We start from the raw sequence: 26,873 nt of genomic DNA on the forward strand, positions 1-26,873 counted from the left end.
CTGCAGTGGTTGTAAAAGTTCTTTTACTGTGTGATTAATTATTTGAATTGGGAATACTTGAATCAAGATGCCCTGGTGACCATATTGGTTAATTCAATCAAAATACCAAATTGTTCTTTTTAAAAATTAAAATATTCTAGAATACATGCATTAATTGGTACTCTAAAGCAATTTTACAAAGAGCCTACAGAAAATGCGCATTAATATAATTTTGTGGTAAATATATCTCAGATTTGACTTTAAAGTGAAATATGCTTTTAAGATTGAAAGAATTAATCTCTCAATATAACAATGTTGATATGATAATACTACTGTTTCTTAGTCACTATGAGACATGCAATACTGACTCTCCCTGCCCCCCTCCTTTTTCCCTTTTGGTCAACCACATCATGGCATGTCAGATCTTAGTTCCCCAGCCAGGAACTACAGGCCTTCCATGCCCCCTGCAGTGGAAGTGCAGAGTGCTAACTACTAGACCTCCAGAGACTTGCCCCATTCCCTTTTTTTGCATTATAATTATCTCACAGCCCAAGCTAAGGCTAACATTTAGCATTGACAGCTGTACTATGTAACTTGTTCTGAGATTTCAGCAATTACAATGGCAGATGTTCCTATTTCTTGCCTTACCCCAATGTGATAGGGAAGTATCTTAATGGTTAAGAAAGCCTTGCTCAAGAATATCCAGAAACAGCCAGAGCAGATGGAATAGTTTTAGTATACCACAAAGTAAAATGGCTTAAAATATCGGTAATAAATTTTATAAGTGACAAAACACTACTTTTGAAATCAGGAGTCAGGAGGAAAAAAGTGAGAGAAATGTTCAAATTTTAGTTTCGTATTGAATTTTTCATATTAATATATTCTTACTGAGTTGTTCACTTAATTTCCTTTAGAGACTTCTGATAGCTTGTAGGCAGGCACAAGAGATCACATTCTAACATGTTTTAGGATGCTAAGTTTGGTTACGATTCTCAAGTATCTAAGCTCTGATGCATTAAGAATTAAAAACACATGTACCCTCACAGCGCAGTGGTTAGGACTCGGCGCTTTCAAACTGTAATTGTTCAGGTTCGGTCCCGGTCAGGGTACTAAAAAATAAAAGAATTGAAAGCACATTTGGATGACTGCTGATTGTTACAGTTCCATATGGAAAAAGTGTTGTCTGTCCACTCCCGTTAAATACTGCTGCATTTCTTTTTCTTTTCAAACTTACAATAGTCCCCTTTGTTTATATTAGATTTTTGCTTATTTCTGCACAAGTAAAATTTATTGATGCTTTAAAATTACAATAACAGTATATGTTTTGACAGCAGAGTCAGAAAATATAGGTCCTTTTTTGTATATATAGACATTTTTTACAAATTTATTTATTTATTTTAATTGGTTTTTGCCATATATCAACATGAATCAGCCACGGGTGCACATGTATCCCCCCCCGGTTGTCCCAGAGCACCGACTTGGAGTGCCCTGCTTCATGCATTGGACTTGCACTGGTCATCTGGTAAAATGAGATTATACCATACATGCTCTTTTTAAACCTTTTTCCACATAACTTATCAGCATCTATGTGGGTCAGTTGATTGTTTTCTGTAAACCCTTTTTACTGGCTCCAGTATATTGAGCTTGTTTTTAATACAGTAATCCAGTACTAACTAAAGCACCTTTATAGTCTGTAGTATTTTATTAAAGAGTTAGTATTTTATTGTCAAAGCATTGTGGCAGCTTTCTTTTTAAAAACATATTAAGTAATGTTGAACAAATGCATTGGTAATTATTCAGAAACGACAGTCAGTTGTTGTGTCTTTGCAGGCTTACTGCAGTATATTATATCTAAAGCCACGAATGCAGATCATCTTGCGTGGACAGAAAGTAAAGACCCAGCTAGTTTCGAAGAGTCTTGCCTACATTGAACGTGATATTTATCGACCCAAGTTTTTAGTATCCTTTACTTTGTTACGATACTGTGTGTGTGTATATATATATATAGAGAGAGAGAGAGAGCAAGTGTATTTCCCTTCCTCATTTCTCTTTTTATCCTGACAACAGATTCTAATCCTGTCCAACTTTGCCCTTTTTTATGCACCGTTGAATTCTATGAAATAGAGAGGATGAATTAAAGGAAGTGAGATGGTGTGTTCAGAATTTTCCTTAACATTTAAGACTAATAAAACTGTGAGAATTACTTTTGGATTCAATTGCAGAAATAAAGATCATTACGGAATAATGATGTATCACAGAAATAGACTCATCAAAGCTTATGAAAAAGTTGGATGTCAGTTAAAGGTAAGCTTATATCTGAAAATGTCTGAATCTTTTGTAAAAGTTAGGATAACATGTTTCAGGTCAAACGTGAAATAATGTGCTTTTTGCCTAATGATTTTTATTTGTCTTAAAATATGTATTTATTTTGCTGCTCCATTTCTTAGTTGTGGGATGTGGGATTTCTTCGTTGTGGCATATAGGATCTTTAGTTGCAGCACGTGGGATCCAGGTCCCTGAACAGGGATCGAACCCAGGCCCCATGCATTGAGAGTGTGGAGTCTTAGCCACTGGACTACCATGGAAGCCCCGTGCCCTTGCCTCAACTTCTAATATCAGTGTTTTTAACAGCATTGGTGTGGGGCTTGACCGTAGAGCACTTGTATATTATTTTCTCATTTGGTCTTGAATAATCTTACAAGGAGGACAGAGCATTTTCTCTGTTTTACAGATGAGGAAATTGGGGCTCATATGTAGCTTGCCTTAGATCTAAAGATGAATGTGGCTCTCAGACACAGATGCAGATCTTGTCACTACACTTGGATAAGGATCCCGGATTATTGTATGTGAGAATAAAATTGATCGATTTTAATTCATTGTTGCTGCAGTAGCCTAAAAAATAGTATCTGATAGGTGATTTACTCTGGAGTTAGTTCCTAAATATGTTAGAGTTTTCCTCCTAAACCACTTTCATTTTTGTAGAGTTCAGTTTAGGATGATGAACATTGCCTACTGTGTCAGTCTGTTTATCTTTTACATGTTTCCACAGAAAGGTTTTTTTGATGTGTGTGTGTTAAGAATTTAGTGTTAAATTCTAAAATTCAGCTTTGTTCAAAAGATTTTAAGTCCAGGCATATTTTGTTTTCCAGTTCCATGATTTTCATTTTCTGCTCATTTTATTTTACTCTGAATTCTTTGCAACAGTGTAGATGGACCTGAAGAGTATTATGCTTAGTGAAATATATTAGAAAAAGATAAAAGACTGTATATTATCATTTACATGTGGAATCAAAAAAATAAACAACTCAATAAATGTAATAAAACAGAAATAGACTCAAATATGGAGAAGAAACTAGTGATTACCAGTGGGGACAGGGTGGCGGGGAGAGATGGGGCAGGGGTTTAAGAGGTACAGGCTACTATGTATAAAATAAGCTATAAGGATGTATTGTACAGCAGAGGAAATGTAGCCAATATTTAATAGTAACTTTAAATGGAGTATAATTAAAAATATTGGATGTGTCATACACCTGAAACTAGCATAGTATTGTAAATCAGCTATACTTCAGTTTTTCAAATTGGGATTCAAAAAAACCAATAGGGTCTGCTACAAAATACACATTTTTTTTCTTTTAATGAATTTGACATAAGTAAGATGTGTAGCTCATTTTTCCAACCCAGCTAAATTTGTGTGTTATTTTTGGTTAAGTTTGACCTCATAAAAAAATAAGCTTTTACAGCCAACTTTTAATGTTTTTCTGTACCAGAAGATGAACTGGTCCAGTATTTGGATTCAGTAAACAATTTATTAAGTATTTGGTATGATTTGCTGTGCTAGATGTCAGCAGAAAAAGAGGAAAAGATACACATGCCCCCAGAGCTCTTTTTGCTGAGGGGAATATGGTGTCTCCTTGGAGCATCAGGCTTCCCTGATAGCTCAGTTGGTAAAGAATCCGCCTGCAGTGCAGGAGACCCCGGTTTGATTCCTGGGTCTGGAAGATCCGTTGGAGAAGGGATAGGCTATCCACTCCAGTATTCTGGCCTGGAGAATTCCATGGACTGTATAGTCCATGGGGTCACAAAGAGTTGGACATGACTGAGCAACTTTCACTTTGACTTGGAGCATCAGAATGGGCTTCTTGGAGAAAGTGGTGATTGAGAGGAGACTGAGTTAATTTACTGTTTTGGAAAGTCTAACAAGAGTTTTCTAGGTCCAGAAAAGAAGGTCTGCAAAGGAAAAGAAAGAGGCTTCTGAGAGAATGGCAACCTTAAAGGGATTATTTGGACCAGATGGGCTTCCCTGGTGGTTCAGCTGTTAAAGAATCTACCCAGCAATGTAAAGAATCTCCTGCAGTGTGGGAGACCTGGGTTCGATCCCTGGGTTAGAAAGATCCGCTGGAGAAGGGAACGGCTACCCACTCCAGTATTCTGGCCTGGAGAATTCCATAGACTGTATAATCCATGGGGTCGCAAAGAGTCAGACACGACTGAGTGACTTTCACTTCACTTTGGACCAGATGGTAATTGGGAATGCAATAATGAGGGGAGAGGAAGGTAAGGCCAGAAACAACATGAAAAGAACTGTAAGTGAAGGGTGCTGTGATTTACAACTTGTATGAAATGAGGAACCACTGATGGCTTTTAGTAGAGTCACATTGTAATTAGGTTTTTATGGTTTTGTCTATAGCTGTATCTATGGAAATTTTCTTTTTATGTGTCAGTATTTTACTTTTTATCATTGTACTTAGACTCAGCTATAATTACAAACAAAATACACATGTTGATCACATATAGATAATCAGAATATGATTCAGATATGTTTTGTTCAATATTTTAGCTAGCAGGTTTAAAAAATAAATTAGGTCAGTTGAATTTAAAGTTTTTATTTCATCACAATTAGCAACTGAATATGTAACTTTGGATAAATGGCTTTAATTTCTATCTAGCAAACTTATGGAGTATTAATGTGCCAGAGCCTTTGCTAGGCCCTGATACAGGAAGGAGTTAGTTGTGGTTTCTACCTGCTAAGATATTGCATCCCAGTAGAGAGGGGTTTTTTTCCCTTGTAGAAAACTGGGAATGATAATACTTGTCTTAAGTGAATGCTTGACAGTGGAAGTGGTTTTGGAGGAAAGCTATTACATTTTTAGGAATTATCACCCCCAGAAGTAAGTTACATTCCAGATACTGTTATTCAATCTAAATGTCATAAGAATCATGAGATAAAATATAGGAAAATGTTTCATAAAGTTCTTAAATTTTGGTGAAGGAATAATTGTTTTGAGCATCATGAAGGGCTTCCCTTGTGGCTCAGGTGGTAAAGAATCCACCTGCAGTGCAGGAGTATCATATCTAATGTTTAAAATGCCAATTTCATTTTCTTTTTCAGGCAAACAACATGGGTGTTGGAGTAGTGGGAATTATAGACTGCTATTTCCTAAAACCAACTCATAATAAACAAGATTTCGATTATACTAATGAATACAGGTATGTTACCTATTAAAATGATTGATGACTGACTTTTTACAATTTATTTTGGAAATACTTCCTTAACTTTTTCTAAGCTGAATTTGTTTTTCTTTTGTGGGAGGCTTACCTAGAAAACACATGTAATCATTGTTTTCCACCCTAGGAATTATATTCTACTCCATCGCAAATAGAAATATATTCTCCTCTGTCTTTACTAATGAAATATTTCTGAGATTTGTACTAAATAGAGGAAGTTCATGCTTTCTTGGTAACATTTTTTTGTGTAATATAAAATCTAGAAATTTCCATCTTGGATGGGAACATCAAGAAAGTTTAGTCCTCTGTACTTTAGACAGAAATACTTCTAAGAATGATTAGAAGCCATAAAATAAATATGATCATCAATTTTACTTGTAAAGTTAGGAAGCACCAACAGCTGTCCTAATGAGCATATATTAGAGAATAGAATGCAAACTTCTTATAAATAAAGAACAAATAAAGTGGAAGGAAAGGAATAATAGCAGAATCAGCAAATTAGGAAACACATGATAGAGAAAATCAATAACTATGTCATTCAGAGTGCAGTCCTGAGACTACAGCTACCTCTGTTATTTAAACAAAGAAAATATAAGGAGCTGTTAACCACAGTAGTAGAAGGTGATTGCTCAAAGGGTTAAAAAGGACAGTAGCTTATCCAGAACTGTCAGGAGCAAAAATACAACTGTTACCTCTGGGTTGAAAAAGAGTAGACAGTAAAGGAACTAGGAGAGGGTTCCCAGTCCCAGCAGTCAGAGGTTCAGATCCCAGTAGAGGTTGTGACCGACACAGGAACACAGTACCTGCCGTGGCAGGGAGCTTGCCAGAAGGCCTGATCAGTCTCCGTCTGTAGACATGGCCTGCTGTTGGCAGGGGATGTAGGGCTGAGTTGTCCTTAGAGGAAAACTGTCTCTGCCCGGGGGCGTGCGTAGGCTGAACAGTCTCTGCTGCTGGAGGGAAGAGTGTGGCCTGAGCACACAGCTGGAGCTCCTCTGGAAGGGCCACCGGGTTGAGATTCAGAAAGTAGTTGGTGGGTTGGTTGGCAGCATACTTTCTCAGCAGAGGACCTGAAGTACTAGTATTTTCTGTCTTATTCCTGGTGACCCTGGCTCTGTTCTATGAACTTTTAAAGATACTTAGAAGATTGCCATGACTCTGAGTGTTCTTACTTAACTGAACATTTTGGAGAACCTTCCACCCTGCCCTCCCCACTCCCTAGTGTTCACACGATCAATAAATACTAGGTTGCTTATGCTATCTTTGTGTTTGACAGAGATTTAATCGTTATCATTTTTTTTTCTTGAATTGATTTTATAATTGACTTCTTTTTGAGGCTAACAATAACAGCACTAGGAGATAAGCTGAATGATTACTGGAATGAAATGAAAGTGAAAAAACATGCAGAATATCCTCTAAACTTGCCAGTTGAAGATATTCAGTAAGTACATTTAAAAAATAATTGACTTTAATATCAGGATATGGTATTGGCGGGCTGGCGGTTGTACAGTGTTCATAAACTTTGGAATCTAATTCATAGTAAGAAATAAGTCCCACAGCACAAATCAGCATACTGTAAGATGAACATATGCATTTATACACAAAAGATTCTTGAAACAGTATTTACCTGTATTATTAGTGTTGATAACACTTATTTTATTTAAAAATGCTCATCTTGACCCACTAAAGTGACTTCATGATCCACTAATGGGTTGTATCTCATAGGTTGAAAATCTCTGGTCTTGTGTAATAGGATCGAGAGCCTAAAGCCAAATTTCAGATTACATTGTAGTTCTTGCTTAAGTAGCTGTGTGACATTGAACATGTTATTTGACCTCTTATAAGCTTCCATTTTATCATTTGTAAAATGGGAACAGTAATAGTCTTTACCTCGTAGAGTTGTAAGAATGAAAAGATAATAGTGCTCCTCAGTGAAACACATAAGCCCTCTGAATGAATAATAATTCTGTGTACTGATGGAAGGATGTCCAAGATAGATAACGGAAAACAAAAAGGATGCAACTCAGTGTCTTAATTTTTCCATTGTGTGGCTTTTTTATTGTCCACATACATATGCATACTTTTATAAGCATAGAAAATTTCTACCAGGATTAAAGAAGTAAGCAATAGTAACCTCCAGAAAATTTCTACCAGGATTAAAGAAGTAAGCAATAGTAACCTCCTGAAACAAGGGGTTTATATTTACTCTATAAAAGTTTGGATTGTTTGAAGTTTCTATAAAACCATTTAAATGTATTTCTTAAAACTAGATTTTAAAAGTTACTAGCGTTAAGGTGAATTCTTTGTATGTTAAATGAGTCTACGTAAATTCTTTGCAGGATCATAGTAATTTTTGAATGATAAAAATGTGAAAGCCTTTATAAACTAAAGAAATATGCAAATTTAAGTTGTTCAGAGATATGCTATAGTAGAGGGTAAAATGTAATACAGTTATAAAAATTGCTTAAATTGCAGTAACACAGCTTGCCTATTTTCTGTACTTGAGTTGTTATTATGCTAAGAAGTATATTGGATTTGACAGTGTAGATGCTAACTTAATATAAATTTCAGAGCAAGTCATTTTAGTATTTTCTTAGGTTTTTGAGTTCTTACTATAGAAAAAAATTAATAATGTGCTATTAAACAAGACATTTAAATCACTTTGTTTAAATTAGTCTGTCACTTCAGTAGTAGCCAGAATTGTTTTTAAAAACTAATTGTCCACCAAAGTAGTTATGTTACGGAATTTTCAGGGACAGAATTAATAGGAGAATTTTGTGGGTGAAAGTCCAGTGGAAAGTCCAGTGAAGTACTTAGGTCTGTGAAAGTGAAGTCGCTCAGTCGTGTCCGACTCTTTGCGACCCCATGGACGATAACCTACCAGGCTCCTGGTCCATGGGATTTTCCAGGCAAGAATACTGAAGTGGGCTGCAATTTCCTTCTCCAGCGGATCTTCCCAACCCAGGGGTCAAACCCAGGTCTCCTGCATTACAGACAGATACTTTACCGTCTGAGCCACTAAGGAAGCCCTAATACTTAGGTCGGTATTTCCATGTTAATATTGAGTTGTTATTTTGTTACAGGAAACGTCCTGATCAGACATGGGTTCAATGTGATTCCTGTCTAAAGTGGCGAAAATTACCAGATGGGATAGATAAACTTCCAGAAAAATGGTATTGCTCCAATAACCCTGACCCACAGTTCAGGTACCATATAGTTGGTAGCACCCTTTTTTGGAAAGGCAGAAACTACTGTTCAAGATGTATGAATAGGCACTGGTGACGTGTTATTCCCATGTGATTTTTCTGACTAGAAATTGTGACGTTCCAGAAGAACCTGAAGATGAAGATGTGGTGCATCCCACTTATGAAAAAACCTACAAAAAGAAGTGAGTATTATATTAATGTATGTGGGAGGATAAAACCCAGATCATCTGCAGTGTCAGTCAGTGCGTCTCTGAGAGACAGCAGTATAGCCACAAAAGATGACTCCAAGATGTGGAGTGTATACCATCAAATGCTTTTTAAGTTTATGCTGTGGATACCTGCTGGTTATTGCTGTCCTGTCTACAAGATACTTTGCATATGCGGTATAGTTTTGTCTTTTTGGGCTAAACACCAATGAGTTAGAAGTGAATACAGCCCTTTTAACAGAGAAGGTGAAACGTGTGTGCGTTACCAGTGTGAAGTTGACGACTCCTGTAAAAGGCCTGACTCTGTCCTGTGAGGAAGCCCATAAGGATAAATTCCTTTGGCTGGGGACATGGATCAGGAAAATTCCTGATGGGTGGAATTTGTTGGGTGGAGAGCAATGGGATTTGTTGGGTGGAGAGCAATGGTTTGTTCAGCTTAACCAGAGTAAATAATGTGAATGGGCCTAATGGAGAGTAGAGGTGCAGAGAGAAGCTGGGAACAGCAGTGAGCCACGGGGAACATTAGGCTTATGTACTGCTCATGGAAGGTCGAGTTCATGAAGATTTATAGTGCACTATTCTTGAAGATAAAGTTTGAAGCAAGATTGGAAGACATTAGGGTGTTACTGAGAAAAGAGGTAGAAAGCATCTCCCTGCCTAGGGCTCAGCCCTGATTATAAGGACACTGAAGCGGAGTTCAGTGTACCTACCTGTCTTAGTGACTTAGTAGTGAAGTGGCAAGTATGTCATTGGAAAACAATTGAAAAATGAAGTACATTTAAATTTGTTCATTTTTCTTTTTCTTTTTTCTCTCTCTCTTTTTTTTTTAAGAGACAGGGAAAAGTTCAGGATCAGACAACCGGAAACAGTCCCTCGGGTAATGAGGCCTTCCATATTACAGCTGTGTCCTGGATTGGGTGGTGATTAACTTAGTACTCAACTTTAAACTTAGGAGTTATATAGCAGATTGAAGCAATCTTGTTCATTGAGTTCACATTCTCTCTCTTCTTGTATCCACTTTTTACCCTCTTTCCCAACCCTGACTTCCTAACCCAACAACTTCACTCAGATGGTTCAATTTTATTCTTAAGTTGGGCATCTGGGGAAAGGCAGATGTTCTTTTAAGAATCTTCTCTTTAGATAGACAGTCAAGGAAAAATTAATAGGAACACCCAGGGGGCTGCATTCTAGTACTGACTTAGACCAAAGCTACATCATTGACCCTCCCTCCTGTTCTCTCTCTCTCTTTTTTTAATTGAAAGTATAGTTTATTTTGTAATACTAGTTTCGGGTGTGCAGCATGTGATTCAGAATTTTTATAGATAATACTCCAATAAAAGTGACTACAAAACAATGGCTATAATTTTCTGTGCTGTTCAATAATATATCCTTATTGCTTGTCTCTTTTATATATAGTAATTTGCCTCTCTTAATCCCATAGCCCTATCTTGCTTAATGGTGTTGAGCTTTTTTTTGGTGTGTTAAGTAGGTAGTTGTACTTCTTGTATAGGAAGTTGTGGGCTGCTGCATTGGTATATGTATGCTTATCGATACATTGAAATGTTTTCTTATATAAAGGCTGAGGGTTTGAGAGTGAGAACAGAACTGGAAGAAAAAGAATAGTGGGCTTAGGTTTTTTAAAGGCAGTGTCTTTGTGACTTTATCTTCCTTTATATTTATGTTTCTTTCTCTTGGAAAAATGTTTTTATTACATATCTGTGTAAGCTCTCTATATAATCCAAGGTCAACAGATCTTTCTGTAAAAGGCCAGGTGGTATTTTAGGCTCTGTAGACCCGTTGCGTATTCATTCTTTGTTTTGTTCATGCGTTTAAAAATGCGAAACCAGTCTTGACTCACTCGCAGGCTGGACTTGGCTCTTTGTCGCTCCCTGGTTCAGGGTACACAGCACAAGCTCACGTGGTTAGGATAGTTCTCAGTGCCTCTGGTTTAGGGGACAGGGAAAGAGTACTTTGTGTTTGGGACAGGACACATTTTAAAATCTCTTCTTAAGATCAATTTTTTTTTCCTCCAACAGATTCATGCTGAACTCCTGTTTCCAAAAACCCCTGTGTCAAGTCAAACCTTTACTCCCATTAAGGAAAGTGTTCCACGAGGACATCTTTCAGAAGTAGCAAATACTTACTCAACAAGGCTTATAAACCATCATCGGGGTTCACCCCAGTCTGAACCTGAGAATAACAGGTCAGTGGCTAAAATGTGTTTCTCGACTTGGGAAACAAGTATGAGACAGCCTTTACTTGGCACTTACATGGCGATAGTGCACTTCTAAGAAAGTGTAGTTTATACGCATATTAAACAAGTCTAACGGATGGGTTGTTTTTTGTTCAGTTGCTAAGTCATGTCCGACTCTTTTGCGACCCCATGGACTGTAGCACGCCAGGCTCCTTCTGTTCATGGGATTTCTCAGGCAAGGATACTGGAGTGGGTTGCCATTTCCTACACCAGGGGATCTTCCCGATCCAGGAATCAAACCCATGTCTCCTGAGTGGGCAGGCGGATTCTTTACTGCTGCGCCACAAGGGAAGCCATAAGGATGAGGTATTTTGCTTTTATTGTCTAAACTTATCTCTACCCTACTTACGTTACTGTTCAAATCAATTAAAAGTCTATTTTTTTTTCATTGTGGAAATTGATCGTATTGTCACCTCTTTGCAGTTCTGTATAGTGAGGAAATTCCTGCTTTTAAGATTATCAGTATCTGAGTAAAGAAGAACACGAAGCAATGGCAGCTCACAGTGCAACAGTATAATGTCAGCTGTGACCCATACATTCTCAGCATAGCCTGCGACATGTTATATACTTGGATGAGTGGATGGAAGAAGGAGAGAAAGATGTATGATAACCTGCAGTGAACAGTTAGCACTCTTGACCGGAATGGTCAGGGAATGCTTTATGATGAGGCGGTGCTAGGTGGGTTCCTGAAATTCTAAAAGCAATGCTCTGCACAGGTTGCATTTACAAAGTGAACAGAAGGAACACAGGTGAAGAGTGAAGACTGTGATGCTGGTTAACTAATACATCAGACTCCGTATGGATTTGTTGTTTGAAGAGAAACACTGAAACAAGATTCTCTGAAATAGTGAGACCAGACGTTCTGAGAGGTTTTTCTTTAATTTGTTAATTTCTTTTTGTCTGTGCTGGGTCTTCGCCACCACGAGGGCTTTTTCTGTAGTTATGGTGCACGAGCCTCTCGTCGTGCAGTGGCCCCTCTACTTGTGGAGCAGGCTCCAGGGCTGGCAGGCTTCGGTAGTCATAGCATGTGGACCCAGCAGTTGTGATGTGTGGGCCCTGCTGCCCCAAGACATGTGGGATCCTCCCGGGTTAGGAATTGAACCCACGTCTCCTGTACTCGCAGGTGGATTCTTTACCACTGAGCTGCCAGGGAAGGCCTTCAAAAGAATTTTTGAAAGTTGAGAAAAGATTCAAAATAACTGCCTTTATGCATATGTACATCATGGAGGGCATGTTTTGAAATAGTTTGCTGTTTATATATAGCCTGCATTTTGAGGTCTTGTTTTGTGGCTGGATTGCTGCTTAACTGAGAACATGTGTGAATTTTTTTAAACTAGTCTCCATGATATTCTTGGCTTTTCTTCATGAAGCTGGTTCCAGACAAAGTAAGAAAAAAGTAAATTTTTTGTAATGTTTACAGACAAGGTAATGGAATTTATCTTTGAAAGTGACTGTCATCACTAGAGGAGGGTATGACAACCCACTCCAGTATTCTTGCCTGGAGAATCCGGTGGACAGAGGAGCCTGGCAGGCTACAGTCCATGGGGTCGCAAAGAGTCAGACAGGACTGAAGCGACTTGAGTGCACACACGTAGCCACCAAAATGGTAGAAGAGAACAGAGCGAGATTTTTCATTTGTAAACCTCTGTTCCTAAATTCATAGAGCCAAAGTCTGTGGGGAGATGGTCCCTAAACTAAGTCTTGACAAACAAATAGGAATTAGCCTGGTAAGAAAAAGAACAGGGCAACTTCTAATTAAATGCTTAACTGCTTGGATCACTAGACTGTCTCAGAACTTGGAAGCACTGGACGTTTCTGAAGGTGGGAAACTGGGGGTAAGACCAGGAGGCTACTATGAGAGTTCAGGGGAGGGTAGTTTCCTGGGCTTTTTCATAGCCTGCAAAGGCCAGAAGTGCTGCTGCTCTTCCTCTGTCAGAAGGTAGGGAGCTTACTCTCTGGAGCAGCTTTCACTGCCACTGTTTTGGAAGCAGGAGTTGGGGAATGTTTGAATACTGAATGGTGAGGAGCCTGTCACCTCTCTTCCCCTCCTCCCTGGCTCCCAAGAGGAAGGCCCTAGGTGGTGGTGATGGCATCCTTGGGCTCCCACATCCCACACCCAGCCCTCACTGCTTCCAGTCCGAAATAGAGATATAGCTGAGGGTCCCCAGAGGCACATAGCTCAAACAAAGGGAGCAGAAGAGACCATGCGGAACTAACTGAGAGCTGGGCAGATGTTTAACAGATAACTCTCCCAGAAGGAGGAGATAAACGGAAGACAGGAAACAGAAGACAGGGTACTGGAGGGACCAACCTCTGAATAAGGGTATTCCAGAACGGGACATCAGAGAAGGGAGGAAATAATGGAAGAAAGGCTTAATTTCCACAGCGTAATGTCTGGGGAAAGATAAGAAATATCATCATGAAGTTTTAAAGCACTTGGGGAAAAGAATTTTTTGTTTAAGAGAGAATGGAGGCTATATTCAAATGATCAGCAATCAGAGTGGCAGGAACAGTGACTGGAAGATAATGATGGGATAATGCTTTTAGAGTTTGGAGAAAGTAATTCCCAACCTGGAAGTCTGTATAAAAAACAAACCATTAGTGAACTTGAGAGGTGAAAAGAATATTTTCACTGTGCAATATTTTATATTTTTTATGTCATGTGTACCCTTTCTCAAGTTCTTATTGAAGATTATGCTCCCCCCTCCCCGCCATATGAGAGAGTAAGCCTAAGGAAAGGGGAGATCTTTCTCGAGAAATGAGGTCTTAACACCTAAGACCCAAGTGGCAAATCAGTACAAATATCCCTCTTAGGTGGGACAAAAAGTGATCAATTGGTGATAAATTCACAGAAAACTAATCAGACTAAGAAAACAAGGCAGTTTTTAATGCAGGGGAAATTGTTTTCCATGAAAGGGTAGGGCATGCTGGTTTACCTTGTAACCCACCTTTGATCCCTGAATGTTGATGGAATTACGATGGACAGATGGGAATGGCAGTGCCATTCAGTGACCTCTGGGTTACAGACAGCACCCCTGGGGTGAGTGGTGGTATTCTGTTTCAAGATGTTAAATTGAAATGCCAGAAGACATCAAATGAGATAAATTGGCAGTATAAGGATGTGGTACTTTGAAGAGGTCATAATAGTCTTGTTTCCTCATCTGTAAAAGGAGAAAATAATCTCTGCTTTATTAAATCATTGATATTTTTCTTTTGATATTTTGATATTCAAAATATTCTGTAAATATATTGTTTAAAAAAATGAATGTGGGCATTTCTTAGAATTCAAGATAGATTACTTCAAGGTCATCTTATTTTTTTCCATATCTACATTTTATAATCCTATATTTCATATATGAAATTTTTTCCAGCCTGAAACGAAGACTCCCTACCCGCTCCTCAATTTTGAATGCAAAGAATCGGAGATTGAGTAATCAAGTATTTGAAAATTCTCATCAAGATGATGATGATGATGATGAAGATGTCATCATCTTAGAAGAAAACAGCACTCCCAAGCCTGCAGGAGATGACGATACTGAAGTGAAATTGCAGCAGAGCCCCATGGAGCAGAGTGGTGTGGCAGTGGAGCTTGTGGGTGACAGTGAGCCTTGTGGCCAGACTGGCTCCACAGGTACCTCGACATCCCGGTGTGATCAGGGAACTACCACAGCCACCCAGACTGAAGTGCCAAGTTTAGTCGTTAAAAAGGAAGAGACTATTGAAGATGCGATAGATGTAAGAAATGACGTAGCCGCACTGCCAGCCTGTGTGGAAACTGAAGGAAAGACACATGAAACTCAGGGAACCTTTGATAAATCTGCTAGTGACGCTAGTCGCCAGTTAAATGAACTAAGAAATGAGCTGCTTCTCGTCACCCAAGAAAAAGAAAATTATAAAAGACAGTGCCACATGTTCACTGAACAAATCAACGTGTTACAGCAGAGGATACTGGAAATGAATAACAAATACGTGAAGAAGGAAACTTGCCATCAGTCTACTGAAACTGATGCTGTATTTTTACTGGAAAGTATTAATGGTAAACCTGAAAGTCCAGACCATGTGGTATCTCAGTATCGTCAAGCCTTGGAAGAAATCGAAAGGCTGAAAAAGCAGTGTAGTGCTTTGCAACATGTAAAGGCTGAATGCAGTCAGTGTTCCAGTAGTGAGAGTAAAAGTGAGGTGGACGAAATGGTTGTGCAGCTTGATGACGTATTTAGACAGCTGGACAAATGCAGTGTTGAGAGGGACCAGTATAAAAGTGAGGTGAGTTATATCCCTCAGCATAAAGAGAGGTGTAGGTGTCCAGGGGCATCCCAGCCTTAACTCCCCAGTTGCTAGATTGCAATAAATCACTTCATAATATTTCCATTTCTCGACTACCTGCTAATCCACTGGTTCTCGACTGGGAGTGGTCCTGATGTGGGCATCTGGAAATGCATAAGGTCATTGTGGTTCTTTCAGCATCTTGAAGGCATGGGCAGTGATGGAATTGAAAGGGTGGGGACCAGGTCTGGTAAATGTCCTGTATACACAGGACCCTGCTGTACCACAAGGGATCATCCTGCTCATTGGCCCTGAGACAGTCAGTTACTAATACGCTGGGAGTTCTATGTTATTTGTAAGCCTGAAAATAACCATATGAGGTAGATGAAGATGTTTGTTATTGTTGTTCAGCCACTAAGTTGTGTCCGACTCTTTGTGACCCCGTGGACTGCAGCACACCAGGCTTCCCTGTCCATCACCAACTCCTGACCTTGCTCAAACTCATGTCCATCAAGTTGGTGATGTTATCCAACCATCTCATCCTCTGTCATCCCCTTCTCCTGTCCTCAGTCTTTCTCAGCATCAGGGTGTTTTCAAACGAGTCGGTTCTTCGCTTCAGGTAGCCAAAGGATTGGAGTTTTAGCTTCAGCATCAGTCCTTCCAATGAATATTCAGGACTGATTTCCTTTAGGGTGGACTGGTTGGATCTTCTTGCAGTCCAAGGGACTCTCTAGAGATTTCTCCGGCACCACAATTCAAAAGCATCAGTTCTTTAGCACTCAGCCTTCATTATGGGCCAACTCTCACATCCATACATGACTACTAGAAAAACCATAGCTCTGACTCTTTGGACCTTTGTTGGCAAAGTGATGTCTCTGCTTTTTAATAGGCTGTCTAGGTTTGTCATAACTTTCTTCCAAGAAGAAAGTGTGTTTTAATTTCATGGCTGCAGTCACCATCCCTGGTGATTTTGGAGCCCAGGAAAATAAAATCTGTCACTGTTTCCACTTTTTCCCCATCTATTTGCCATGAAGTAGTGGGACCAGATGCCATAATCTTCTTTTTTTTGAATGATGAGTTTTAAACCAGCTTTTTCTCTCTCCTTTTTCACCGTCATCAGGAGGCTGTTTAGCTTTCTGCCATTAGGGTGGTTTCATCTGCATATCTGAGGTTAGCGATATTTCTCCCCGCAATCTTGAGCTTCGTCCAGCCTGGCATTTTTGCATTACTCTGCATGTAAGTTAAATAAGCAGAGTGACAATATACACCCTTGACGTACTTCTTTTCCAGTTTTGAACCAGTCTATTGTTTCATGTCTGTTTTTAACTCTTTGCTTCTTGACCTGCATACAGGTTTCTCAAGAGGTAGGTAAGGTAGTCTGTCTGGTATTCCCACCTCTTTAAGAATTTTCCACAGTTTGTTGTGATTCACACAGTCAAAGGCTTTAGCATAGTCAGTGAAGCAGAAGTAAATCTTTTTCTGGAATTCTCTTGCTTTTTCTCTGGTCCAGTGGATGTTGGCAATTTGATCTCTGGTTCCTCTCCCTTTTCTAAATCCAGCTTGTACATCTGAAAGTTCTTGGCTCACAAACTTTTGAAGCCTAGCTTGAAGGATTTCGAGCATTACTTTGCTAGCATGTGAAATTAGTGCAATTGTACAGTAGTTTGAACATTCTTTGGCATTGCCCTTCTTTGGGATCGGAATGAAAATTAACCTTTTCCAGTCCTGTGGCCACTGCTGAGTTTTCCAAATTTGCTGGCATATTGAGTGCAGCACTTTCACAGCATCATCTTTGAGGATTTGGAATAGCTCAACTGGAATTCTGTCACCTCCACTAGCTTTGTTCGTAGTGATGCTTCCTGAGGCCCACGTGACTTCACATTCCAGGATGTCTGGCTCTAGGTCAGTGATCACACATCGTGATTATCTGGGTCATGAGGATCTTTTTTTGTACGGTTCTGTGTTTTCTTGCCACCTCTTCATGATATCTTCTGCTTCTGTTAGGTCCATACTGTTTCTGTCTTTTATTGTACCCATCTTTGCTTGAAATATTCCCTTGATATCTCTTATTTTCTTGAAAAGATCTCTAGTCTTTCCCATTCTATTGTTTTCCTCTGTTTCTTTGCATTGTTCACCGAGGAAGGCTTTCTTATCTCTCCTTGCTATTCTTTGGAACTCTGCATTCAGATGGGTATATCTTTCCTTTTCTCCTTTGCCTGTAGCTTCTCTTTTCCCAACTATTTATAAGGCCTCCTCAGACAGCCATTTTGCTTTCTTGCATTTCTTTTTCTTGGGGATGGTTTTCATCACCACCTCCTGTAGAATGTCACAAACCTCCATCCATAGTTCTTCAGGCACTCTGTCTATCAGATCTAATCCCTTGACTCTATTTGTCACTTCCATTGTATATTCATAAGGGATTTGATTTAGGTTGTATCTGAATGGTTTAGTGGTTTACCCTACTTTCTTCAATTCAGGTCTGAATTTTGCAATAAGGAGTTCGTGATTTGAGCCACAATTAGCTTTTGGTCTTGTTTTTGTTGAATGTATAAAGCTTCTCCATCTTTGGCTGCAAAGAAGATAATCAATCTGATTTCGGTGTTGACCATCTGGTGACGTCCATGTGTAGAGTTGTCTCTTGTGTTGTTGGAAGAGGGTGTTTGCTATGACCAGTGCATTCTCTTGGCAAGATTCTATTAGCCTTTGCCCTGCTTCATTTTATACTCCAAGGCCTGTTCCTCCAGGCTCTTGACTTCCTACTTTTGCATTCCAGTGCCCTATGATGAAAAGGACATCTTTTATGGTGATAGTTCTAAAAGGTCTTGTAGGTCTTCCTTTAAGTGAAACTAAACAAGTGAAACTTTATTTATAGCATGCTGTTTTTTGTCTACGTTTTCTTGGTTTTCTTTTTGGAGTGTAAAGTGAAAGTGTTAATCGCTCAGTCGCATCCTACTCTTTGCGATCCCGTAGACTGTAGCTTGCCAGGCTCTTGTGTCCATAGAATTCTCCAGGCAAGAATACTGGAGTGGGTTGCCATTCCTGTCTCCAGGGGTTCTTTCCAGACCAGGTCTCCTGGATTGCAGGCAGATTCTTTACTGTCTGAGCCACTAGGGTAGTGTCTTAATTTTTTGATGGAGATTTTCATCAAGCAGGGTTTTATACATTTCTTAGCTTAAATTTGCACTTTGATAGTAGTATTTTAAAATTTTACAGTTATAAAATTAATTTTTTGTCAGATTGAATTATTGGAAGTGGAAAAATCACAAATCCGTTCGCAGTGTGAAGAACTGAAAGCTGAAATTGAACAATTAAAATCTGCAAGTGGACAAGTAGGAGCTGATGTATCAACTTCAAGTAACATCGAGGAGTCTGTAAATTACACTGATGGGGAAAGGTAATATGAGATGAGGCAGTTTGGCTGGGGCTGCAGTTCTGGTTAGCATGATACTTGCTGCTGCTGCTGCTAAGTCTCTTCAGTCGTGTCCAACTCTGCGCGACCCCACAGGCAGCAGCCCACCAGGCTCCCCCGTCCCTGGGATTCTCCAGGCAAGAACACTGGAGTGGGGTGCCATTTCCTTCTCCAATACATGAAAGTGAAAGTGAAGTCGCTCAATCGCGTCTGACGCTTAGCGACCCCATGGACTGCAGCCTACCAGGCTCCTCCATCCATGGGATTTTCCAGGCAAGAGTACTGGAATGGGGTGCCATTGCCTTCTCCCTAGTACTCCTCAAAGCTTGTTCTATCAAAAGAAGTTGCTCACTGCTGTGATCCCAGCATTATGATAGATACAAAAAGAAGTACTTGTCATCATCCTTTCCTTCAGGGAACTAAGAGTTTAGTGAACCTAAGTGAAATAGGAATTTCAAAGGAATAAAGCTTTGATTGGTCAGAGTGGTTAGGAATACTTTGGGGTGAGAAACTGAAAATTGTCCCAGATGTTAAAGAATTAGGCAGTGACTAGAGGATAAGGGTCCATTTCATGAAACTTAGTTTTTTGCCTTGATTTCTTTCTGTATTTACTTGGCAATACTTATTTATGGTTTGCTATCTCATTTTACTACATGCCTTCTGCAGTTTTAACTTAGGAAATCCATAATTACTGAAAATTGCCATTACATGTGATAATAAGGAAGAAGTTCTGTGAAAATAAGAAAACAATAAATGAATGATTACTCTCAGTAAGGTATTAAATGGACTTGGGGTTCTGACAGTATTGGGGGTGGTTATTCAAAAATATTCAGGAAAAAAAAGTCGTTAAGGGGTAAAATTGTATAACTCTTCCTACTAATGTAATAAGACTGGGTACCTAAAACATACTGTTGTTGGGAAATAGTTTACCATCCTTACCTGACATTTAAGTTTTTGAAGGATTTCATTAAACCTGTTTATGGAAATAGAATGAATAGAATAGTACATATAACTATGGGGCCAAAGGTTCAGAAAATAAACTCCCAACTGGTGTTTCGGAAAACATTAACCACAAACATCTGTAGTACTTGTAAAATACAGATCCTTGGGCCAAAGTACGGGTTATTGAATTGGAAACTTATAAACAGTTTTCCAGATGATCCACTTGCACACTGAACTTTGAGTCATTGATGATCACTTAGATTTGTGCTTTCCAAGACAGTATAGCCACATTCGGCCACTGGCACTTGACATGTAGCTAGTCTGAGTTGAGATGTGCTGTAAGTATGAAATACATGCTGGATTTTGATGCCCTCATATTCAAAAAAAGGAGAAGGAAACACCTCAATATTTTGATTATATGATGAAATGATATTTCATATGTAACTTAAATTTATTGCTTCATTTCAGTTTTTAATGTGGCTACATTCTTTAAAATTGCATGTGGAGCTCACAGTGCTTTCTCTCAGTGCTGTTACATACACTGAAATAGGGTCTTGTGATGTGTCCTGTAGAGAAGGGGAGTTAGCCAGGACAATCCAAAGACTTAAAGGATAGGAAGGTCAGAGATGGCCATAGGGTCATCCTGGCACTTTGTTTTTTATATCGAAATTAGGCATCTGATTGAAGATGAGTGGGTAAGCTTGGACAGAAAGCTGTTATGGGAATGGTGTAAAATTTTATCCAAGATCCAATGGAATCCTAAGATACACTCACAAACCAAATGTAAAATCTCATTTTTGTGTGTTGTCAACCTAAAGATCAGCATCTTGCTCCTTCAGAGATTTCTACCCTAGAAAGATCAGTATCTAAACTAAAGATCAGATCAGATCAGTCACTCAGTCATGTCCGACTCTTTGCGACCCCATGAATCGCAGCACGCCAGGCCTCCCTGTCCATCACCAACTCCAGGAGTTCACTGAGACTCACGTCCATCGAGTCAGTGATGCCATCCAGCCATCTCCTCCTCTGTCGTCCCCTTCTCCTCCTGCCTCCAATCCCTCCCAGCATCAGAGTCTTTGCTTCTTACGTTTTGGAGGGGACAGAATAGAAACAACTGTAACATTCTCTTAATCCATGTGTTTCACTCAATCTTCAAGGAAAGACCACTTGCTGAATAGTTGTAGGTATGTATCTAAAATCCAGAATGTTGATATTCAGATAGCTACATGTATGGAAATCAGGAAGGAATGATAATGATCATTTAATCTAGGGTTTCCCAGTGTTTATAATGAATTCATAGTACAATTGATAGTGAACTTTAGTATGTGATAGGTTCAGAGAAATCCTGCATTTAAAAAAGATCTTGTTTAACATTATTTAACCCAAAGTTTATTAAGCTTAGTTAACCACAAATCCATTTATACAACGATGGATATCTCATAACCAGATATCTCATACTGTAACCAGAACATGGTTTAGGGAACAGTTGTGTTTACTTTCCTCAGAAGGAAGCTGAAACTCAAAGAGCTACGTCTTATTCTTAGACCAGTGTTCTCACTAGTATATCAGTACTTTTTTCCAGGTAATAACAAGATTTTCAGTTGTAAATAGCATCTTGTTATTTATGTATTTACCAGTCCACATTTTTTCCAGTCTCGAATTAAAATTGTATTAGTTGGAACCAAACAGAGCCACTAGTTTTATGAAACATTCTATTTACCAACAGATAAATATTTAGTTGTTAAATTATAAATTATTAAGTGAATTATTAAATCCAGTTCTCTTGAGGAAGTTTTGCTTTTCATTTAGTTTGTGTGCCATTCTAGAGATTCCATTTTAATATTTCTCTTAAATTTTAAGCCCTACGTGAATATTAAGCTGTATTATTATAATGTTTGTCTAATAGGTGTAATATTTGTATTTTCAGCCTCAAACTTCGATCTCTTCGAGTTAACGTAGGACAGCTCCTGGCCATGATTGTACCTGATCTCGATCTTCAGCAAGTGAATTACGATGTTGATGTAGTTGATGAGATCTTAGGACAAGTTGTGGAACAAATGAGTGAAATCAGTAGTACTTAAAGTGTATTTGAGATAATGAAAAATATTTGCTCAGTCTTCTGCTTGTACAGCTTTCAAAATGTAAACAATTTTGTTATAAGTATGATAGGTAACAGACTGAAGAACCATATTCTTTGCTGTATTCTATGCATTCAAGTGTGGACACAAATACTGTGTACACATTATCACACCTTTTGAAATGCCTGTGAATCATTGATATTGAGCAGCTACACAGCTAACTCATGATTCTGCTTTGAAATGTAAATACTTATAATTAAGTCTGCACATATTTTTTTATCACCCTAAAGGACTCAAGTGTTTTTCACCAAGAGGTTTTCAGGTTGCCTCTAATCTTTGTGCAATCTTTTCTGGTTCCCTAAAGTGTATTTTTCTCTGACTTGGGGGCTGTGCCATAATACAAATGGAAATGTTACCTTTGATTTTCTTACAGAGAAGTTTAAAACAGGGTTTTTTAAAATGGAATAACATTCCTGATAAGTTTGAAGTGAATTGAGCATTAATGTTTCTTTTTTATAAATTCTTATTTCCTGAAGTATTTTATTCATGAAAAGAAAGTAAAGCAGAAACTCCATTTTTGCCGGGATGTTTTGTGTGTTGAGATTGCCAATCATGATCAAACGCAAAGTGTTTTTTACAGAAAAAAGTGACGATTTTTAGTATAAAAGTATCAAAAATATTAAACGTCCCACCACATTTACCTTGAAGCCCATTTTTGGCTGCTTAGTTCGCATGAAGTGGGCACAATAATTGTTTAATATTTCTTTTTGTGAAATTTCCTGTACAGCCTTTTGTAGAATTACTACAGGTTAATATGAGTTGAGGAAGACAATCTTTCTCCAGCAGTACTGCATACTTTTTATTATATTGCAAACCTAAGTGTTTTGTATCCTGGAGTTAAGCAGCAAACAACCTAGGATTATAGTATTACATGCCCTAAAAATTATGCTTTATTGGCCCCATGTTTTGTGCAATTATAAAAAGATGGCTTTCTATTAAGTATAACTGTGTATATAATTAAGAATCGTATTTTCCACAACTAAAATGTGCATTATTTTTTTCAAAGTTTTATCATTGCTATTTATTTTTACTTTTGTTTCTGAACATTGAATACATGTTCCTTTTATATGCTTAATTACATGTCTGTCATGTACAATGTTAAATTTTTATTGTACATTAACTTCTAGAAAAAGCAAATAAGTGAAATTTTATTTGCTTGATAAGGTAATTGAAACTGTATTTTTGGTATGAAGCTGGTTTTCTGTCACAATTGTATCTCCTCAGAATTTAAAAATCTTGTAATAAAATAAAAATATATATGATGGCTAACATTTCAGATATTACTTTTAAGGAATTCTATATTCAAGTTGTATTTTGAAAACTAAGATTGTGTCTGTTAAGACCCTCAAGTTGAGCTCATTATATTCATTAGAAGCTACAGTTAGAAGACTAATACTGTTTGTTTCCATTAAGATTCTAAGACTGGGCTCACCTTGAGAGTGTGTGCGTGCATTTTACACTGAAAAAGAAACTTTCTTTATATAAATCATTTTAAAAAACCTTGCCTAAATGAGAGCAGCTGTGTATAGCATGTCTAAGTTTGTGAATATTTATGTAGCACTTATTTCTGGAATTTGCAATTTTCCCTTTCCTTTTGGTCAGCTATATTCTTGCAGAAATCCATATTATACGGCTGTTAACTGGCTTAATGGGAAAATTAATCATAGAATTAGTAAGAGAAACTTGCTTGCTGAGTTGATTCTTTGAAAATATTTAACCTAATATTCACTCTTTAAGAAAATATTGCCAAGATAAGACTGAAAATGTGGCTAGCAGATTTAAGAGAACAACATGGACCCACATCGCATATATTGAGGTACCTCTATCTCTTTTTTTTTTGTTGTTCAATTTTTTAAAAGGCTAGTATGGGAGGAGTGTGCTGCTTAAACCAATTGTTTAAAGCTTTAAAACAAAAACAGTATAAGGACGTAAACTAGAATTGTCCACAGCCCCTACAAACAAGACCTCAACAGAGACTACAAACTCAGTGAACGCTAAATGTTCACACAGCAAGGCCAGTGTGGCATATCGATGTTTCCTTTATTTGGCCTCAATTCCTACTGTGAGCAGGAGGCGCTGGTGACTGCCCATAGTCTCAGACACTTGACTTGTGTTATCGCATGACCCATTAGGTCATTATTTGACATGGAGGAATAATCAAAGGTGATACGTACTGGTGGTTCTCCACTGGCTGCGTGTTAGAATCACTTGTGGAGTTCTTAGGAATCCCAATGTGAGGATGCTCCCCATACTATAAGAGTTTTGAGGGTTGAACCAATTGTCAAGACTTTTTTTAAGGCCTCCCAGTGCACTATCAGAGCCAAGAGCCATTGATCTACACCCTCTAGTGATGAGTGTGAGTGTTGAAGTCAAGTGGTTCCTGAAACCAACCCAGAATCCGCATGGCCACTCTCTCACTGGGGTACGAGGTCAGGGAAAGGGAAGCAGAGCTGGTGCCCAAGTTAGAAACATAAATAACAACAGAATGGTATACTGTGAAAAGACTTCCCCACTGCTTCCCTGAAGGTGACCAGTATTTTTTTGTATGTCCTTCCAGAAAATATTAGCTGCATACATATACACACACATTCATATATATGCATTCAGTTTCTATTAAATTTTATATCTTTATATTTGATTATATATTTGTATCAAATCTACACAGGTATTATACCATGTAATTGGTAACATTTCCATATTACTCTTTGAACAGCTTTAGTAGCATTTTAAAATGACATGAATATGCTCTCAGTGCTCCTTTTCTTTCTTTCTGGAAAAAACACTACTGTGAAAATAAATACCCACCACACATACTTTTTCAAGTGTATCCAGAATGTAAATTCCTTGTCATGAATACTGATTGGTCAAAGAGTATATGGTATGTTAATTTTAATAAATGTTGCCATCCAGAAATCGTTGTACTTAAACTCCTATGAAAAATAAATGTACGAGTGTGTTTCTTCCTATCTCCATCAAACTTACTAATATGTTGGAAAATGGCAGCTTGCATTTCTTTGTCCCAGGTTGAACATGTTTTCATGTTTTATTGGCCACTTTAATTCCTTTTTCTGTGTTCTCCATCATAACTCTCTGCCGCCTCTTTTGGATTCTTCGGTTTATTTTTTTGAAGAAGCTGAGTGTCTGTTAATGTGGCCACAAACGGCTCCCAAGCTTTCAGAAAACCTACTGTTGGTTAAATCTTACTTTGCACAGTGTCACATAGATTCATTGGGATGGAATGAGAAACTCACTGGAGTCGTGTTTTTCTGGCCCTTGAATAGCATGTGGCCTTATGGGTGCTGACCCCCATTTAGTCAAAAAATCCACATACTTTTAACCCACCCAAAGTTACTAATAACTTGATCAGAAGACTTACTGATGAAGAGTCAAGTAGCATATGTTATGTGTATCATTTACTGTATTCTTAAAGTAAGCTAGAGACAGAGTCATAAGGAAAATGTTTAAAGTACTGTACTAACAAAACTTGTCATTTGTTTACAAAAAGATGGACCATCTCAGTGTGTACGTTAGTATTGTCTTGTGTGATAGATACTGAAAATGGGAAGGTAATGTGAAGAATTCATATTTATTTACAGGTATAATGATTCATGCACCGATAATGAAGCAATAATATGATTGCTTTATGGCAGCCTAGTGTAACTGATATAATTGCTTCATGGTAGCCTATTCTGTACACTAATTATTATCAAATTTTTATGGCATACAGTATTATAGTCATATTCTTAATACAGCATTGGAAATGTTGCAATTTTTTTTTTTTTTTTTTTTTTTGAAACTTACCTGTGATGATACGCAGTTCTACCATACTGTATGGTAATATAATTCTTTGAGAGCAAAGTTATAGGAAACAACACATTAATTTTATATTAAGTTTCACTCACCCTATAGTATCTATGTATATTTTATACTTTTATGACATACCTAAATTTTCCTTATTAAATAAATCATGCACTGTTATATATGAATTCTGAAGTATAGATTTACAACATGTTAATTTCAGGAGTACAGCACAGTGATTCAGTTATATATGTATATTTTTAGATTCTTTTCTCTTATAGGTTATTACAAAATATTGAGTATAGTTCCCTGTGCTATACAGTAGGTCTCTTTGGTTAGTAATGAGTATATATTGATGCCAGCCAACTAATTCAGCCCTCTCCTCCAACTTTTTCTCAAATTTTTAGATATTTCTGGGTCATGCAGCTCAACCGTATTTTTAAATTGTAATCTCCCCCCCAAATTTTCAGTATATTGAAAAAAATCCGCATATAAGTGAACCCAGGCAGTTCAAGCCTGTGTTCAAAGGTCAACAGTATTTGTCTTTCGGACATTGGTCACAGCTCACAAAGAATGCCATTAATATCCTTCCATTTGGCATAGAGGAAAATATATACTGTTTTCCAGGATTAATTTTGTGATCACAAAGTTAATTACATATACTGGCCTCTAGAGAGAAATTCAAGACCAGAGAAGACAGTCCTGGTAAATTCAAGCCATTCAAATGTAGGTGAAGTTTTCAGGTGAGTGGAATCATAGAGAATGAATTAACTATTATAATGTGTGAATCACAAGTTAAATTTCCTGCACAAGCATTCTACTAAGAATGGGCTGAGTAAATTTAATTACCTATTTCAAACAGATAAAACAAGTTGAAGGTTCAGTGTTAATTTCTTGCAAAGCTGTCAGGACTCAGTATTATGGTAACGATACATAGACTCAAAAGAACTTTGTACCCCAACCTGGCTAATCCTTAGGTTGAGTGTCTTCAATAGGTAGGTGTTATCCAGAACTCGTATCCTCATAACAGTGTAATGGTGCTTTATATTCTCAAAGTATTGAGTACATGAGTCAACAGTCTTACCTATGGGTTTCTTGTTAAATACTGTTGAAAATTTTGGCCTGTGTTTTCAACTCTGTGGCCGGTTTTCAAAGTGTTTGCTATGATCTGAAGCA

The 26,873-nt window shown here is 38.0% G+C and overlaps 1 protein-coding gene across 2 annotated transcripts in view; it reads left to right on the plus strand.

The window, feature by feature from the left end:
- MORC3 (MORC family CW-type zinc finger 3) overlaps positions 1 to 24,865 on the plus strand; it is a 44,699-nt gene extending 19,834 nt beyond the window's left edge. For both annotated transcript variants that reach the window (XM_055569916.1, XM_055569917.1), the window contains 11 exons: positions 1,810 to 1,938; positions 2,161 to 2,283; positions 5,369 to 5,466; positions 6,818 to 6,922; positions 8,565 to 8,687; positions 8,795 to 8,869; positions 9,725 to 9,770; positions 10,930 to 11,096; positions 14,519 to 15,410; positions 18,647 to 18,804; positions 21,689 to 24,865. In XM_055569916.1, the coding sequence (XP_055425891.1) occupies positions 1,810 to 1,938; positions 2,161 to 2,283; positions 5,369 to 5,466; positions 6,818 to 6,922; positions 8,565 to 8,687; positions 8,795 to 8,869; positions 9,725 to 9,770; positions 10,930 to 11,096; positions 14,519 to 15,410; positions 18,647 to 18,804; positions 21,689 to 21,842 (2,070 nt within the window). In that variant the 3' untranslated portion in view covers positions 21,843 to 24,865. The remainder of the gene's footprint in view (positions 1 to 1,809; positions 1,939 to 2,160; positions 2,284 to 5,368; positions 5,467 to 6,817; positions 6,923 to 8,564; positions 8,688 to 8,794; positions 8,870 to 9,724; positions 9,771 to 10,929; positions 11,097 to 14,518; positions 15,411 to 18,646; positions 18,805 to 21,688) is intronic.
- Positions 24,866 to 26,873: the final 2,008 nt, after the last annotated feature.

The sequence above is a fragment of the Bubalus kerabau genome, chromosome 2 (genome assembly GCF_029407905.1).
Source record: "Bubalus kerabau isolate K-KA32 ecotype Philippines breed swamp buffalo chromosome 2, PCC_UOA_SB_1v2, whole genome shotgun sequence".
NCBI lineage: Eukaryota > Metazoa > Chordata > Mammalia > Artiodactyla > Bovidae > Bubalus > Bubalus kerabau.